Raw genomic sequence first — 19,661 nt, 5'->3', positions numbered from 1 at the left:
CTTTAATGAGATGGCCCTGCCAGGCATGGCTCAGCGGTTGAGCAACGACCTAGGATCCAGGAGATCGTGGTTCAGTTCCTGGTCAGGGCACATGCCCAGGTTGCGGGCTCGATCCCCAGTCGGAGGCATGCAGGAGGCAGCCGATCAATGATTCTCTCATCATTGATGTTTCTCTCTCTCTCTCTCTCCCCCTCTCCCTTCCTCTCTCTGAAATCAATAAAGATATATTTAAAATTTTAAAAAAATTAAATCAATCAATAAACTTTAATGAGGTGAAAGGTGACCTGGATTGTAAAAATGCAGATTCCACAGACTGCCTAGAAACTTTGATTCAGCAGGTCTGACCCTAAGAGTCTGTATTTTAAACATTTGCCCCAGGTGATTCTGATGCCCCACACTTTAAAGAAATGCTGATTTCATATCTGCAGTTTGACACACTATGCTAACTCTCTGGGCAGACATTCAAGTGTAAAAAGCTTGTCATATTAATTGTCATTTAAGCTTGAGTTTACTGGATCTTTAATTACTAGTAGTAGTAATTCCTCACCACGTTAATGTTTTCCAAATGTAATGAGAGTTGAAAATGTTTATATTTTTTCCTATAACATGGTTGTATTGCATCCATTGAATTCTGCAGTTTTTTCAAATTTGATTAAAAAACAAATTTTATTCATTTCCTATTGCATTTTTAATTATTACAGAGACACTGACTTTCCTGGGACATACAGCTTTTTAGATACAAATATTTAGTTCTAGATATATTCAGCATGTAAGAAAGGAATAAGAATTTTGCAAAAAACCAACTAGTCTTTATAACTACAGAGGAGAGATCTTAAAATGGAAAGATTTGAAACATGTAGAGAAGAACATTGCCACGTAAGGTTTTATAAAACTTAATAACTGAGTAAAATCAGTAATTAGTAAAATCAGTATAAGTGTTAAGATATATTCTGTGGTCTGTACAGTTTTATTTATGCCATTGTAAACATTTGTTGACAGCAAATTTTCAACAAATGTTTTTGCATCAATGGAAGGTCATATTATATCTAAAATTCCATGACCAGATACGGTAGTTTTCTTTAATATAACATACAAACACTATCTTTAAAAAAATACCTTGAAATCCACTTCACACATTTTGTTACTAACATGAACTACTGTGTATTTCTCAACTAATTCCAGATGTTTTAAGATTTTTTTTCAGCATAGACTCAACCTGATAGCAACCATCTGTCCTGGATGATTCAAATTCATCTCTCTGAAAGCATCAGAATGAATTTGTTAAGGCATTTAGGTCTTTCTGACTCAGTGACTCTATAACACTAAATGAAAATAATGCCTGATACAGTTCAAATGTTCTTCCCATTTTATAACCACCACCACCATCTTTGCCCCCTCTGCTGCCCCTCCTTCCCAGGGGGTATGGAAAGGTGGTATTAGGTGCTGAATATAAGGAAAGACCTGTTAAACTTTAAAAATAGTGAAATAGTGAGTAGGGGTATTTATCTTCATGGTTTAATCTACTAAAGGAATGGACAATGGCAGATATGTTTTAATGTTAAATGTTTAGAATACAGCTATGATTTGAGGAATCCCCAGTGCTTTAAGTGAACCTCAATACTTTGACAACTGTAAAGTTGACCACCACCTTTATATTCCACCTCCTTTCTCAAGATTTAGAAGTAGGTTGTTATTTTCTTTTAGACTGCAGAACCTCAGCTTAATTTAAAGTACCTTTTAAAAACTGTTCACATACTTTTTTCACACTTTGCCTGGCTTGAGCAGTAAGAAACCATTCAGATTAAACAGCCTCTTCTTGCTATGTATGATTTGTGAGTATAGGTCTCTAATCAAAGGATCAGTGTCAACTGTTTCTTTCTAGGAATCTTAATTTGAAAACAAGATTGGCTACAGGCAACGGTCATTATTCACCATCAAATCATTAAAATGTTACTGGCATCCTCCAAAAGAGAGAGCTATCTTAAAAAGCTCACTGGCAGCACTGGCTTGTTTGGAAAGTACACTTTTATATGTATTTATATATGTTTATATATGTTTGCCTGTATTTGTGTGACTGTATCAGTACCCATCTGTAATACCTAAACAAGACATATAAAATACTTTTTCAACCCCTAAACCCCTTGGAATGCCCTGAGAATCTGCCACCTGAAACCTTTTTACCACTTCATGACAACTTTCAGTTAGCATGCCTATAATGACCTTTCCTTAAATGCTACTTTACTACTTGGTTATGTTTTCTTTATAAAAATAGTTCCTTGATTTTCCAGGGTGTAAAAATTTTAGTCTCTATTTTGTAAAATTTCTTTTTAAAATTACTCTTCTCAGTTTTCATAATAGATAGGTATACGAAGTTTAACGTAGTCATCTTTTACATATTTGACAAAAATACTTTGTTCTAATTTATGAAAGAAATAGGCAATAAAATATTAATCTCTGAACGTAGAAAGACAAATGTGTGAAAATTATTTTAGAGCTGTTTTTCATAGCTGTTCACCTACTGGTACAAGACTATAACCTGCATTAGATGTGTTGTTGCAAGCTTCTCCACAAGTTGGTGTCCAGTAATAGTGCTTTTTAAGGCCATTGGAGACTTCTGCAAGATACACATGTCCGTCTACCACAAATGGCTCCACATCTGTATTGTCTGGTTTTAGACGGCCCATTTGAATTAAGTCTGTATAAGCCTAAGATTTTTAAGAAAAAAAAAAAATGTATCATTAATAAAATAGTTTTTTCATTTTGCAATGCTTAAACAAATTAACTGTGCTAATTTGCAGTTTATAATAAAATATTCTGGTTTTTGTTTTTAAATATATCTTTATTGATTTCAGAGAGAGGAAAGGAGAGGGAGAGACAGAGATAGAAACATCAATGATGAGAGAGTCATTGATCGAGCCTGCAACCCAGGCATGTGCCCTGACCAGGAATCAAACCCTGATCTCCTGGATCCTAGGTCGACGCTCAACCGCTGAGCCACGCCCGGCCGGGCTAAAATATTCTGAATAACATTGCTGAATTTTAATATTTTCCAGGTACATGGTTAGGTCTTTATTCATTTAATTTCACACAATGAAATTAAAGTTTTGTAAAACTTATTTTTAATATATTAGACACTTTTTTTTTTTTTTTAATGACTCCCAGAGTTCACAATTCTCTGTATACCAGTTTTGTGAACTGAAAGGTCCCATGGTCAAAATTTTCAAATCCCACAGAGGTTCTTAAATGAAGGAAGAGTGCTATTGTATATGCCCTTGAAGATCTGATGATAGCCAGGGACCCATTTCTCAAAAAAGTAAACAAGCACAGATTTTATCATATAACTATGTGGACTTCATGAACCCGCTGAAGCTAATCTACAGATTTGGACTAAGAAAGTCCCCATAGTATTAGATGCTGGCCTGGCTGGCTGCCTAATTATTTCTTCGTTGTAGGAATTACTTTGCGTATCTCTTATGGGTCTTATCTGTGTAAGGGTGGCATACAAACATGTTAAACTGGTTTGTCAGTAAGGTTGCAATTATAGAGAGGCAAAAATTTAGAGTATAAAAAATTTAAGTCTAGTTGCTTTCTGGTTTAGCTTGTCATTATTAGTTCTAAACTCAACTTAGCTTCTAGTATGTGATCTTTATATTCATATATAGTATTTTGCTATTTCAATCAAAAAACTTTCCAGTAGCTAATTTTTAGGACTTACTGTTAAAATTTATCAAAACTGTAGTTTCTTACTCTACTTTGTAAATCATTCCTAATACACTGGTAAACAATGTAAATAATTATAAATAAATAATGTCTGATGTCATAGAGAAGACCCCAGGAAATACCTTTAGTAAAGAAAAAAACTTACCACACATGTAGCCTCATCAAATTTGTTTCCCCAAATGTAGATATTACAGAGTGTGGGATTTGTTTTCATTGATTGTGAAAGTGCAACAAGTCCTTCTCCCTGTATGCTGTTGCTGACTACTGACAACCTATGGAAAAACAAAAAGTAATAACCTTGGAAACCAATATTTCCACAAAAAGAGAATGCATAAGTTAGCAGCATTTATTACAAACAGGTTATTGTGTAAAGTCTTAGCATTATTCTTAACTACATTTAATGTGGTAGTCAGAATACTGACCATGTCATTCCTAATATCCAGGAAACTCAGTTTTCTAATTGCATGCTTCATGTACCTAGTAGACTTACCTACATTTTGGAAATAGTTTTATATTATTCAGTAAATGTTTGGGGGTAGAGTACAGATATACTTTTCAAGATAAAGTCATCCAAGTAATATTTTCTTTTTTTTCTGTTAATCCTCACCGGAAGATTTTTTCCACTGATTTCTTTTTTTAAGAAAGAGTACAAAGGGAGGTGGGGGAAGAGAGAGAAACATCGATGTAAGAGAATCACATTGATTGGCTGCCTCCTGTACACGCCCCGACGGGGGCCGGGGATGGAGCCTGCAGCCAGGTACGTGCCCTTGATCAGGAACTGAACCTGAGCCCTTTGGTGTTTGGGCTGGCACTGACCACTGAACCATACTAGCCAGGGCAGTAATATTGTCTTTGATTCATCATTTTTAGTTGATCACAGTGAATGATTATGATTTTCCTGTTAGAATTCAGGATAAATAATGTAAGCAGTAAGAATTTTCTTATTAATTTTAAGCAATCCTAACTAGAATCAAACTAATTTTTAAGAGTACTTCTGAAAAACAGAAGAAATTTAAATGTTTACTATAAACCTAATATTATGACGGTTTAAAAAATGAGTTTACATATTTCATTATGCATCTTAAGAGTTAAGTGGTTTGAGATAACATTTTTTTTCTGTTGTTTTCATTAAATATAAAACGATACTAACGCTTTAAGACTCCTGTTGTGTGAAGTAAGAGTTTCACTGAGATTCTTTGCTCCTGCATTTTCTATTCTGTTAAAAGAAAGATCTATTACTTCCAGGGTAGTATTGCTTTTCAGTACACCAGCCAAAAACGCCATTCCATCATGAGTTATTTTATTGCTGGGAAAGGAAAAATATGTAATTATATTTGAAAATATGAAGTAGTATTTTATTCAGAGTAACATGTTTAAAAACTGTTATACAGTAATAAACAGTACTTTCTATTTCATTATATATTTATTTTAATCATTCAATTTCCAAAAAAGTTAATGAAAATTTGCCATAAAATAGTGCTTCCATTCTGGTTTACATAATTAAATTGCTCACTCAGGTTATTAGGTGATTAATATCAGTATAAACTAAAGAAATTCTAAGGCTTAGGATAAAAAGTTGAAAACAGTGGTTATGTTTTCTAATCTTTGGGATTAATGCCTAACAAAATATCCTAATATTTACATCGATGATTCCCATGACTTAATTTCTGAATTACTTAACTATGTAAGTTATCACCTACCAGCTGACATCAAGGTAGCGCAGGCTTTTGTTCAGATACAGTGCATCACATAACTGTTTTAGGCCACAATTTTTCACACCATGCTTACTCATGTGTAATTCAACAAGGCAGCAATTTTCCTTTAACATGTGGCCTAGATGAACTGTGGATTCTTCCTAAAAAATAGATAAAATTATTTTTCTAAAGTATAATTTTGAAACAGTACACATTTATTCCGAACATATGCTAAAAATGATAATCTATTTTTGCCATAAATGATAGTCTTTACCGTCTTTGTCACAAATGATATCTTTACTGTCACAAAAATAGACAGCAGGCACTTGTAAAATGCAGTGACTAAATGATGTAAAAAAGGGTAGTTTAAAAAGCATAATCATTAAGAAAAATAATCATTCCAGAAGGAAAAAATCAAAACAACTTGTCCCATGATATACTGAGCATATCAGCTCCCTTACTGCTGTCCTCTCAAGAGTCTCTAAACTGTTCCTGACCCTCCATGTTCCTAAACTTTGTTCTTGATCTCCTCTTAATAGTAGACAAAATACAAAGACATCTCCCAGTCTCAATTCTATTTTAAAAATACACTCATTTTAACCGATTGATATATCCAATTCCTTCCTTTTATAATCATCCCAAATGTCTAAATATGTTTTACTCGTTTTCTTGTCACTGAATGACTTTTTTTTAAATTCCAAAATAGCTGCTTCCAGAAAAACGTATATAACCTCAATGAGGATTTGAATACCAAGCACTTCAAATTTTTAACAGAATCAAAATGTGTCTTAAAATGAATGGGCCAAAGTATTTTCTGGTCGTCTTGCATAATTCTATCTGTAGTACATTTTATAGTCACTGGAAATGCTGATCACAAACACAATAACTATATATGTTTTATGTAAAAGTACTTTAAGAAAAACTTTAAAAGTTAAATGAAACCACATAGCAATAGTACATGAGCTTTATAATAAAACTGTCCAAAGGCTAGCTTTACCTTTTACTAGCTATATGACTGGGCAAATTATTTCATCTGAATCTGTTTCCTTTTCTGTTAAACAGGTGAAATTATACTTCCACACAGAATTAAAGTACCTGCACAAAACAAGTTCTACAGAAAATTGCAAAGCATTTACTACTGTTCAATGTTCTATAATCCTGTATCTGGTTTGTTTCGATTTTTGCTTTGACAATGAAAATATATACCCAAGATGAGGCTGTAATATGTGATCTTAACAAATGCGAACTGATCACCTAGGGCAGGAGGGGGGAACCTCTTTTCTGACAAGGGTCATTTGGATATTTGTAACATCATTCATGGGCCAAACAAAATTATCAACTTAAAAATTAGCTATGAAAAAAGCTCCTAGATGTATTAAATTTTGAGTACCGCCTGCGGTTGCCTTGGCAGGGCCAGACCAAATGATTTCACAGGCTGTATACAGCCAGCAGGCCGGATGTTCCCCACCCCTGACCTAGGGAGTCCAGTATTGGGTCTGTGTGCTGCCTGAAATGGAGTACATACTCAAAACATATTTGTGTTGTACACCTTGATTGCATTTTTAGGTCAAAAAATTTGAAAGAGAGAACTAGTGTCAGAAAAATGTTTTTTTTTAGCTCCATTTACTGAGTTTGTGACTTAATTTGCCTAGCGGGGCACCTGGCATTGATATTTTTCCAAGCTCCCAGATAATGAACAGTAAACCGTTAAATGGAGTAAGTTTGCAGGTTTACATTTCGGAACTGCAAAGTATGAGGAACCACAAGTCATTTAACAGGAGAGTAGCACTCAGTGATCGAGAGGAAGAAAAAGCAGAGTTTAGCTGACTGCCCAGAAGCTCCAGACTGAGAGCAAGGGCCTGCGCCTGAGAAAGAGCTGTGGGAGTTTAGTAACTATTCTGGGGTGGACTTGGGAATAATGAGGCTACTCAACATAATGTGATTTCATATAGTTTAACATTTATTTCCTTTGAGCCTTTAATCCAGAAAATGTCTAGCCTTCAGATCTGTCATGTCCTCAATCTGAGAACCTTCCCAGCCACCTGTCCCCGTGTCCTGCCTTATGCTCCCAAGACATCCTGAGCATATCACCCTCCAAATTTGTTGATCTCACTCCATGTAGACGGAAAGCTCCTTGAAGACAAGGGCTATGTAGATGTTTGACCTTATCTCTAGCACCCAGCATTGTGTCTAGTTTAGGGTTGCTTTCAAATGTTTATTGAGTGAATCCCGAGTAAAGCAATTTGCTGAGTGCTTCCTCTGAGCCAGGTGTTTTGCTCGTCTTTAGAGAAGGATGCTTGTATTTGAGGATTCTGGATGTCTTGCTGAACAGATCAGATTTATGTACATGAAGCAATTAACATGTAAAATTCTGTATCAAAAATTCTGATACAGAAAAGTGCAGAAATGATTCAAAGGGAGAGATCTATGTAAGCAAAAAATGCAAAACACTTATGAATATGAAAAACACTTTAAAGAGAATAGGGTTAATTCTCAATGATTCTTACTAACGGGAAACAGTGAGGTAGGTCATTTAAAGACTATATAAAGTACTTTGAACTTTTTTTAGTAGTCTGTTTTTGTTTAGATCAGTAATAAAATGAGTTCTTTTTCACTAGCTTTTTCCAACTGATGAGAGGAAAACCACCTAAAAGAATGTTAAGAAGCAAGAAGTCTTGTAAGTAGGAACCACATTTTAATTCATCTTCCTGGCCCCAGCATGCAGCTTACCTAATGGATCAAGTCCAGACTGCTATTCACAAACATTTTGCCATGTTTACTCATGGTTTCAAAGATGTAATGGTTCAGTCACCAGAATATAACAAAAACAGACAAACAGTTCACACCAGGCTTATAATCCAGCCTTTAAAATTTTAATACTTTATTCTTTCATTCTAACTACTTTGCCCCTCACAGGTTTACTCACAGAGAATTTGAGTTTATGAGAAGAAAATGACGTTTGCTGCCTAAATGTGCAACACCTAAAACATAATTTAGTTTTTTGTTTTTGTTTTTTAAATATATCTTTATTGATTTCAGAGAAAGGAAGGGAGAGGGAGAGAGAGATATAGAAACATCAATGATGAGAGAGTCATTGATCAGCTGCCTCTTGCACCCCCCTGCTGGGGATCGAGCCTGAAACCCAGGCATGTGCCCTGACCGGGAATCGTACCATGATCTCTTGGATCACAGGTAGATGCTCAACCACTGAGCCATGCCGGTTGGTCCATATTTAGTTTTAAAACTCTTATCAAGAATTAATAATTTTCCTTTAAAAGTTTTTTTGTAAACAGTAGTTTACAATGCATTCAGAACCCTGACATAACATTCAGTAAGCAGTGCCTTCTTTTTATTCACATGTGGTAATATTAGCTACGGCTGCTTTCAATACGTACCTGTTCACCATAGAGTATAGGTCGGTTTAGGTTTATTCCTTTAATTGTTTGGTTTTGAGTTAGGACTGTAGCAAATGCTATCACGCTTTGCATTCCCTAAAAGCAGATAAATTCATTAAGGAAACTGACAAAGTACATACATTAACCTCCCTATAAATATTTTAAGATTGGTAATCTGGAATCTGACAAATCAAAATTGTGGTTTTAAAAAGTTTAAGCACTTCCTGCTCCTTGAATTGTAGATTGACCAAATTCAGAAATAAATTGTTATGCTCTTTTCTCTCTGCCCTAATATCTATTGACAATATGCATGGGGAGTTTCAATATCCATCTCATAGGGTGCTTGCCTCTAGGTTTGCTCCTAAGCCCCCAAGGTTCTATGTGATGCAGACCTCAGATACACCCACACACAAACACACACGTGAGTCCCAGCTACGGCTCTGTACTACTAAGAACACATATCCTGTGCTAGCATCCTTTTATATTCATACTTATACTTTACGTGTGTGCGGCAGGAAAGGATTACTGACCATATTTTCACCGCTTCCACAGGCCTCCCTCTCTACCTTACTGGATAGGCCTAATCCCCCCCACTTCAGTGATGGATACCACCATACACCCCCAGCTGTTATGACATAAAACCTGTGCCTCCTCTCACTCCGCCAGTCCTCACCCTCCATCTAGTTAATCAGCAATTCTTACAGATTCTGCCTCTAAAAGATGTCTCAAATTAATCCATCTCTGTGGATACCACTCTACTACCCCCAGTCCTCATCACTCATATGCACTACTGCAGTAACTTACTAAGTGAGTGGGTTTTCTCTCGCCACCCTCTAATTCCCCACAGAGAAACCAGAATGACCTTTTGAAAGCACCAATCAGACCATGTCACCCCTCAACTTAAGGCCTTTCCATGATTTACATGTATAATAAAATCCCCTCTTCCCATGACCCACACCTACAACCCACACAACCTTGGTTGAAACTGGCCTCTATGAACCTCTCCACCATCACTGTGAGGCACTCTTTTAACTCTTCTATCCAGCCTCTGGCTTTTCAGTTCTTAAAACCTGCCAGACTTGGTATTTCATTATTCATGTACCTCCCTCACAATTTTGCAATATCTGAACATCAGTTTTACTATTTACCTAATACTTTTCCATTAAATTAACTCACTTTTTCACTTTATTTAAAACTGTATCACTACCATAAATATAAAACCATAATCCCTTGAAATAAATAGAAAGCATCTGCAAACTATGTGCATGAGAATTAATATTACCTCAATTTGTATCAGTAATACTACCTCCACCACATGTGAAGAAGCACTATCAGAGCCTGTGCACTGGACCCCCTGCCTGGAATGTTCTGCCATGGGCCCTCTCCAAGGCAGTTTTCTCTCATCCTTCATGACTCCTAAATATTACTTCCTCAGGTCTTAGGCAGCCATCCTATCATGTAAATTACCTCCTCCCCACTATCAAGAATAGTTGGCCATCTTCATAGCACTTTATTTGTTTATTGATATTTTCCCAACTAAACATAGGCTTTATGAGGGCAGAGACCATATCTGATGCACTCTTGTATACTTAGACTTTAGGATTGTGACTGGTACGTGTAGACGATGTATGTTGAATTAATGCTTTCCCAGAGCCATACAGGCTGCATCTACTACCTTTTAAAGCTCCAGAACTTATTATCCCAAAGAGCCTCTTAATGTTTTTGTGTCCCATGATTTTCATTAATCTCTACAACAGGTTCCCAACATTAGGCCTCAAGGTCTGAAAGCATGTTGAGAAAATGAAGCCTGGAGCCCGGCTGGGCATGGCTCAGCGACTGAGCATCGACCTAGGACCCAGGAGATCGAGGTTTGATTCCTGGTCAGTGCATGTGCCTGGGTTGTGGGCTCCATACCCAGTCAGGGGCGTGCAGGAGGCAGCCAGCCAATGACAACTCTCTCATCACTGATGTTTCTATCTCTCTCCCTCTCCTTCCCTCTCTCTGAAATCAATAAAGATATATTTAAAAATAAATAAATATATATATTTTAAAAAAAGAAAAAGAAAAAATGAAGCCTGAAATTTGAAGATATGCAAAAAACCCCACAGTTCTCATTATCAGGCTAGTTGAAGGCACAGAGCAGCTTTTAGCATCATTTTAAGTCTTAGGCTACAATATACTCACTTCAAAATGTTTTCAAAAGTAAAAAATTTATATTAAACTAATAAAAATAATATTTGTTTAATTAAAATAAACACAATCTTTTTCTTTTAACATCCCATACAGGTTAAGAAGGGTTATGGATGGAAGTTTAGGAAGATGGAAGATTTTTATTATACTGGGAATTCTGCTATAATATTATTTATTAAGTAAGCACTATTATGTCTAGGTAAAAGAAAAAAGCCTTTTTCTCTGATATTAGACATTAGGGGCAAGGCTAATCATTCATATACTGTCACTTAGCTGGTCTCTATGCTGATTTCCAGGGAAAATGATCCATTACTTGGGTGATTTTCTCATAACCAATTTACTCACCAGATCACAGTCACCCAGATCTAACTTCTCTAAGGATGAATTAATTTGTAGCAATGCAGCAAAAAGCATTCCACCTTTATTTTCAACCTTGTTTCCAGTCATTCTTAGGTATTTCAGAGTTGTATTCTTCTGAAAAGGAAAACAGTCAAACCTTGGTTAAGTTTTTAATCCACAGAATTCTCTTCAGATTATATGAGTTAGGCAACTATAATACTATTTGTAGACTCATTAATTTTTCATGGAGATAGAATAGGATCTAGTCCTTAAAGGTAACATTCAATTTCCCATAATAGATAAAAATCTAGTTTTTAATAGGTCAGTAGAAAGAATGCCCAGGAAACAGATCCCTGACAATGACCCCTAAATGAAACAGACTTTTAATAAACTTTCATTTCATTGAAAAATCTATAAATTTATCTTCTAAGAAAATTGTACTACTTAATTAACCATTTAAAAGTGTACAATTCAACCCAATTGGCATGGCTTAGAGGTTGAGTGTCAACCAATGAACCAGGAGGTCACAGTTCAATTCCTGGTCAGTGCACATGTGCGGGTTTCAGGCTCAACACTGTACTCAAAGTTCTAGACAGGGCCATTAGGCAAAAAAAAAAAAAAAAAGGCATCCAAATTGGAAAAGAAGTAAAACTATCTCTATTTGCATATGACATGATCGTATATGTAGAAAATCCTAAGAAATGCACAAAAAAAAGAAAAAATCTGTTAGAATAAACAAGTTCAGCAAGACTGCAAGACACAAAATTAATAAAGATTAATATATAAAAATCAATTGTATTTCTATACATGAGCAATGAACAATCCAAAAATGAAATTAAGAAAATCCTATTTACAATAGCATCAAAAAGAATAAAACATTAGGAATAAATTCAACAAAAGAAGGGCAAGACTTGCACACTGGAAACTACAAAGCATCACTGAAAGAAATTAAAGACCTAAATAAATGGAAACATCCCATATTCATGAATCAGGAGACTTACTATCATTACGATGGCAACGCTCCCCAAACTGATCTAAAGATTTAAAGCAATTTCTCTCAAAATCCCAGCTGCTTTTCTTGCAGAAATTGATAAACTGATCTTAAAATTCATATAGAAATGCAAAGGACCTAGAAGAGCCAGCATGATCTTGAAAAAAGAACTCCTGACTTCAAAACTTGCTACATTACTGCAGCAGTCATGATAGTGCAGGACTGACAAAAGGATAGGAGTATATATTAAAAGAACAGAATGGAGAATATAGAAATAAACCTCACTGATTTTCAACAAGGGTGTCAAGAAAATTCAATGGGGGAAGAATAGTCTTAACAAATGGCATTGGGACAACTGGACATATTTGCAGGCAAAGAATGAAGTTAGACTTCTAGCTTAAATCATACACAAGCCCAGCTGGACGTGGCTCAGCAGCTGAGCGTCGACCTAGGATCTCAGCCATCGGGGTTCGATTCCCAGTCAGGGCACATGCCCGGGTTCCGGGCTCAATCAATGACTCTCTCATTATTGATGTTTCTCTCTCTCTCCCTCTCTTTTCCTCTCTCTGAAATCAATAAAGATATATTTAATCAATCAATCAATCAATCAATCATGCACAAAAATTAACTCAAAATGGAACAAAGAATTACATGAAAAAGCTAGAACATAAAGCTGTTTGAATAAGTGTGAAACTTCATGACGGGGTTAGGCAAAGCCTTCTTAGATATAACACCAAAAGCACAAACAACAAGAGAAAAAAATAAACTGAACTTTATCAAAATTTAAAAATTTTGTGCTTCAAAGGACACCATTAAGGATGTGAAAAGGCAACTTACAGAGTGAGAAAATATTTGCAAAATATGTATTTGGTAAAGGACTTGTATCCAGAATATTTAAAGAACTCTTATGACTCAAAAGGACAAGTAATCCAATTTTAAAATGGACAAAGGATTTGAACAGACATTTATCCAAAGAAGATAAGCAAATGGCTAAAAAGCACATGTAAAGATGCTCAACATCCCTACTTATTAGAGAAGTGCAAATCAAAACAAACACAAAACCTCTTCATACTCACTAGGATGGCTAAAATAAAAAAGACAGTACCTGCCCTGGCCAGTTTCCTCAGTGGTTAGAGCATCAGCCTGTGGACTGAAGGGTCCCAGGTTCGATTCCAGCCAAGGGCACATACCTGGGTTGCAGGCTGGATCCCCGGCCCCAGTAGGGGCACATGCGGGAGGCAACCAATCGATGCGTCTCTCTCACATCGATGTCTCTGTCTCTTGTCTCTGTCTCTTTCCCTTCTACTCTCTCAGAAAAAGCAACAGAAAAAATATTATATTTTAAGCTTATTTATTTTTAAAAATGAGTTCAAAAGTACTCATATAATGTTCACATTTAAATAAACTGAAGTGTAATAAAAATATACTTTCCCACAATGTTAAAATAATATAAATTCACATTAACATTTGATTCTGTTCATTCCAAGATATCAGAAGTTAAAATTCCCAAATACAATGCAGGTTTGAGGTATATAAATACTTACATGTAGTGCTTTAGCAATCAGTTCTCCACCTTTGGGCCCAATATCATTAAACATGAGGTTTAAGTAAATGAGATTGTGTTGTTTCTATAAGGAGAGAAAAGAAGCTATTACACATGTATTATTAGAAATCAATCAATACTATATGAGATACTTTATTTAAGTAAAAGTATTTACCTCCAAATAAAATCTTTATAAACCAGAAAATGTGAAAGTCTAGCAAAAGAAACTACAATTAAGGGGAAAAAATCACAATTCTCATTTAAACACAAATGTAGTTGCAATATAAATGAAAGAAAAGGACTATCTTCAGTTTTGACCAATGATTCAAAGTATGGATGTGCTTTATGTATTTAACCATAGTGTACAAGAAGTTTGTAAAACATGACTCAGCAGCTCTAGTTACCAGCTCTACTGAGACCAAAATGCACAAACAGGCTTTCAATATATTTCAAATGTAAATATATCATAGTCAGCACTTGACATTTTGCAAAACTAGTGCTTGTGTGTGTGCCATTAGGCTTAGTGGTTTCACTGTAAACAGAGCTAATTTTGAAGATTTTGCAGCATTTTTATTTGTGATTCCTGAGAATCACATGGTTTCTTCATTTTTTAATCTTCACCTCCACACTTACATTGTGCCCCATTTAATGGATATGAGAATTTTATGATAATTTCAAACTCATTAAAAGCATTTTTAAAAGATGAGGTTGGGACAAGTAATTACAAAATGAAAAAGCCAATGTTAGGGAGGGATCAAAAAAATGATATACGCCGCTTATTTTATTTTAACTGAAAATACAAACATACATTTGCTGATCTCTTTTCTAAGGTTGAAACAAGGCCTTTTTGTTTTAAGTACTCTGTCTCTAATTAGTGGACCACACTGTCTTTCTTAAATTCTTAAATAAAATGCAACCTTAATGCAGGATTGCAGTTTGGGTGTCTCCACAGTGAATCTGCAATAAAGGGTTAACTTAGCAGGGATAGCATGCTCAAACCCAGCACATTCCAAAGAAAGGGCTGATTCTTAACTGGCCTCTGGAAGAAAAAAAAGACAAATCCTTTTGAAGTAAAATAATACCTGAAGCAGTTTTGCAGCATATTGTGCACCGAAATCACTTATGAGGTTATATCTAACATCCAAACCTGAAGGACACAGATAAATAGAAGCTGATATTCCTTATAATGAATACTTAAAATCAGGAAAATAGAAGCAGGAGTAATGATTCTTAAAGAGACATACCATTAATATATGTATTCTTCTGTAAAATCTTGGAAAGAATCCAAAAATCTTCACTTGTTACTCTTTCCACTGGCACTGAGCAGTTGTTACCAGGAATGTTTAATGTGATTCCTTTCAATCTGTTACAATACAAATAAGAAACTGGGTAAAGAAATAAAAGGATTTTTTTCTTCATGTGTAAATAGTAACATCATGGACAGTATTTATGCAAACCAAATATGTACTGCAATACAGATTTACACCAAGAAACTTAAAAACTAGTAATATTCCACAAATTTTGCTAAGCACTTTAATATATACTATATAATCTAATTTCTCTCTCTCACACACAAAAGTATCCCCACCTGAAAGATAATGACACTGAAGATGTCAATAATTTGTATAAATAAACCCAGCTCCCAGAAGACAAGGAAATCTGGAGCCCAGACTTGGAGACTGCTGATCTAGTGCTCTTCCCAGTATACTCCACTACTCCAAGACCTACTAACAATGTCAATCGACTGCTTCTCCGAATCAAAAGATATGTCCATTTTCCCAAGCATTTGCAAATGGCTTTGAAATCACTCAGTATTCCAGGATGTTCACACAGATGAGTATCAGGGAATACTACTGATATAATCAAGTATTTGTATTCCTTACCCCTTTTCAATTTCTTCATCCACTCCTTGGAGTCTATGCAATATAAAAGAATTAATTCTCTGGGAATTTTGTATACATAGATTATTATAATGTTCCTGAAGACGGCCAATAGGTTCTGGAGCTTTTGAGAAATAAATGCATTATTATTACCCTTCATCACATATAAATTATCCCAGGAATGCTCCCTCCCCAAAAAAATTACACTTCTATCAAAGATAGAATGTGTGTATAGAGTTAGGCAGGGAAGAAAAGGAGACAGAATTAAGAACAGAGAAAAAGGAGAGGAACAGAAGTAAGGAAGCGGAGAGAATAAAATTGCTGTTTGAGAGAACTAGGGCCAGAGAAGCACCCACCTAGGGTGGGCAGACACTAACTTGGAAGTGGCACAAAAGGAGAACTGACCTCTGTATGTAGCAGGCCTGGTAGCTGAGGAAATGATGTCAGAGAAATTAAATATTTTGTCCAAACTCATGCAGTTAATAAGGGCAGTGTACAGAATCAAACTGACTCCAAAGTTTCTTTCCACCCTGCCACACTGGGTTAAGGTAACTCTAGGTTTCTTATAAAGGCTTCAAATAAAGACAGTTTTAACAAAGAATCTAAATTCGAAAGGGATCTGAAATATCACCAAGTCACTTAGGCTTCCTGGATACCTTCTACCCCATGTAAGTTGATGGCATCTTTGAACACAGCTGTGTCGGTTCTTCCTAACACTAAGCTGAGGCCGGGCTCATAGAAAGAAGCTCTTCACCTACCCTGCCTTCCAGCTCCTCTTTCTAAACGTGATTTTTTTCCCCCTGTTCAGTCCTTAATAAAGAAGACAGAAACAAAGCAGTTGAGGCCTCCTTCCTCTGTCACACATGCAGCTTTCCTTTATGGTCTTATTGTTTCACGTATTACTTTAAAAGCATCTTTTTTCAAGGCCCAGGCCTTCTTGGGTGGAGCTACCTACCACTATCTTTGTTTTCTGTCCTACCTTTTGTGTCAAATCTCTTTAAAAAAAATTGGAGCATTTCAGTATAGTTCTATATCCTTTTGTTTTCAGTTAACATACTGTGAGCAGTTTTCCCTTGGCATTAGATATTCTTTGAAAATGTTTAATGTCAGTATAATTTCTGTCTTGTGGATGGATGCAGATAAGAAATCCTTTACTTATTTTATAGGAAATTTTCATGTATTTAAATAATATTTTAGCACAATATTTCCCAAACTGTGTTCTGCAGAATACTAATCTTCTACAAGATGATTAAAGATGTTCTAATTACAATGGGTTTTATGGTGAAATAAGTTTGAGAAGTGCAGAATTAAGACAAGCTAAACAGACCCTAACCTACAAAACTTCTCAGGACATTTAAAACACTCAGATGCACAAAGACTCTTCGAATTCTTGAGCCCAGAGGGAAAGATAAAAATGTTCCACTTTCCAGACATACAGGGCAAGCCAAAAGTACGTTTATTCTTATATTATTATTTATTAATTATTGTATTCTTTTTCCATACAAACAACTGTAAACCTACTTTTGCCCCGCCGTGTATGTCACCATGGTTCACATGCAACCTAGAAAATGTCACTTCACATCCTGGACAGGAAACCAAGCAAGTAAATCCCAAACAGATTTACCTGTTGGGCCTGATGCCCAGTGGTTAGAGCATCAGCCTGCAGACTGAAGGGTCCTGGGGGGTTCTGGGGGCCCCTGTGGGAGGCAACCCATGGATGTGCCTCTCTCAAGACACGTCCATGTTTGTTTTCCTCCCTCTCTTCCCCTCCCACTCTCTGAAAAGCAATGGAAAAAATATTCTCAGTTGAGGATTTTAAAAAAACAACAAACAAGCATGTACTTGTTGGAGCTGGGCTTCCACTGGGCTTCTTTGCTCCCTTCTGGCTCCTATCTTCCTTGGTATTAAAATTTAGAGAGGGCTACCCTGAGGACCTGAGGTTCAAAGTGCCTGCCTTTAGCTGGCTGCACCACACCCGGGACAGGAAGAAATGTGTCCGATTTACAACTTACGTTGCTGGTGAAGGAAGAAATCTTAAATTACAAGCATACTTATTTAATTACCTGGCCATGAACTGAAAGTATTTAAACGTCTCTGTTATATATTTCTGCTACTCTCTTCTCTTTAAAATTCACCTATGTGGCGTGTGTCAACATTTTATGGTATCAATAATTTACTTCCTATACTGTAGAAGAAAAATAATAAATCCGTCTTCGAATTGCGAAGCAAAAACTAGGACTCACCAGCTATGCGGGAAAATGTCAAGACTCAAACCCAAATGTCACTTTTCACCCTTGAATTTCAAGTCATTTTCACTTAGCAGCACGTTTTAAACTCCCAGCTGGAGAAAGAGCTCCCTGTGGAGCGGTTCGTGCCCGCCTGCACCCGGCAGCCGCGGCCTGGGAAGCCCAAGGTCAGGGGCGCCTGCCGCGGGCGCCTGCGGAGCGCGCTGCGCAGTGTGCGCACGGTCGTCTCACCCCCGAGCTTAACCTCCTGTTGGCGCTCCAGTCAGAGCACAGCGGCGCCCATCGCACCGACGGCTTCGCGCACAGCCCGAAGGCACAGGCGCGCGCTTTGAGGCAAACATCCAAAATGTCATCTCGGAAGGGAAAGATGGCTTGTCTAGAAATACAGGCGTATAAACATTCAAAACGCAGGTGCTCACAGTGCGCCGTGGGGACGGTCCCAGGACCCCGTCGCCCGCCTGGGCCCCGCTCTCCGGGGCTTCCACAGAGGAGCCCGAGAAGCGCACCCAGGCGTCCTTCCCGGAGACCGCAAAAGCACAGCGACAGACCCACAGACGCACCTCCCTTCAAGGCAACCTAACGCGCGAAGGGCAGGCCCGCGGCGGGGGCAGGGGGCTCCCCTCCCGCGCGCGTCTGGGGGGCGGGGAGGGGGGCACAGCCGGGCTCTCGGGACCAGCTCCCAGGCGCCGCCTCAGGCCGCAGCCTGCTCCGCGCTACCGGCTGGTGCGACCCCGCAGCTCGGGCTCCCGCGCCCCTTGAGCGTTTCGGGCGACGAAGGACACCCTGTTTCTTACCGCTGCCGACGGCCTGAGCCCAGGCCGGAGTAGGACTAGGGCTCGGAGTGGCGGCCGGAGCGGGGGAGCCGGTCTCCGCGCCGGAGGCCTTCCGGGAGCTGGGCCACATGCTCCTCAGACCCCGCGGGCTGCAGCGGCGTCGTTGTCATGACGACCGCGCGCATGCGTCCTGCCCCGGCGTGCTACCGGGGGGACGGGGGCGGGGCGTTCTCAGAGAGACCGCCAGACCCTCGGAGCGCCGCAGCGGGCTGGGTGGGACCCCCTGCGGTTACGCACGCGGGCCGTGGGGCCTGGCGGGGCGCGCTGTGACCGCCCACGCTGCCGAGGCTCCCTGGTCGCCGTGTCTGGGTCCCGATCACGCCCCTCTCCCCCCCGGGGTTACACACGCCGTGGGTGGGCTCCAGGCCACTCCGCAGGGAGATGTTTTCCAGGTGTAAGGGGCACTGCCGTTGGGATGGGCGGGGACTACAAAGATGATTATGACACAGCCCCCTCCCCGGAGTGTGCACACACCTGTGGAGGCCAAGTGCAGGGGACTGTAGCACTAACCCGGCTAGGGCGCGGGGCTGCGGGAGCGCCAGGGGCGCTGCAGGTCAGCCTGTGAGAGCTGGGGGAGCATCAGGAAGGGCTTCCTGGAGGAGGTGACATCCTGACTGGCGGAGTGCACCTGCCAGAGGAGGGAACTGCTTGGTGTGTGCTGGAGATGTGCAGGTACTTGGGGTGGCGCAGATGAATACAGAGAGTGAGGGGACAGGCAGAACCGGATCCCCGTGGCGCCCCGCGCACCCCCTGAGCAGCACTGGGATGGAGCGTGGCGCTGGGAGCCCTCGGAGCTGCACAGCTGGCGGGGAGTGGATCTGACACAGCGT

At 38.6% G+C, this 19,661-nt stretch overlaps 1 protein-coding gene across 1 annotated transcript; it reads right to left on the bottom strand.

Annotated features, from left to right (window-relative positions):
* Window positions 1-647: 647 nt before the first annotated feature.
* LRRC34 (leucine rich repeat containing 34) lies at window positions 648-18,901 on the bottom strand. The gene is made up of 11 exons (XM_087817820.1): window positions 18,793-18,901; window positions 15,756-15,876; window positions 15,117-15,235; window positions 14,955-15,019; window positions 13,874-13,957; window positions 11,345-11,473; window positions 8,810-8,905; window positions 5,421-5,575; window positions 4,871-5,026; window positions 3,866-3,992; window positions 648-2,705 (listed from the first exon to the last, which is right to left on the bottom strand). Exons 1-11 carry the CDS (start codon window positions 18,899-18,901, stop codon window positions 2,502-2,504), a joined length of 1,365 nt encoding a protein of 454 aa, XP_087673946.1. The 3' UTR covers window positions 648-2,501.
* Window positions 18,902-19,661: the final 760 nt, after the last annotated feature.

This window comes from Miniopterus natalensis, chromosome 6 (assembly GCF_054644295.1).
Source record: "Miniopterus natalensis isolate mMinNat1 chromosome 6, mMinNat1.hap1, whole genome shotgun sequence".
Lineage (NCBI taxonomy): Eukaryota > Metazoa > Chordata > Mammalia > Chiroptera > Miniopteridae > Miniopterus > Miniopterus natalensis.
The sequence above is the reverse complement of the archived record's forward strand: the minus strand, read 5'-3'. Positions and strand labels throughout refer to the sequence as shown.

Bases quoted from the DNA above. Each gene is read 5' to 3' on its own strand.
- LRRC34 (XM_087817820.1), bottom strand. From the start codon at position 18,901: ATGTGGCCCAGCTCCCGGAAGGCCTCCGGCGCGGAGACCGGCTCCCCC. The intron at 13,958-14,954 runs GTATTATTTTAC...CTCTCCTTATAG, and splicing joins ATGCTGCAAAACTGCTTCAG to AAACAACACAATCTCATTTA. The intron at 3,993-4,870 runs GTTAGTATCGTT...GTTTTTCCATAG, and splicing joins CACAACAGGAGTCTTAAAGC to GTTGTCAGTAGTCAGCAACA.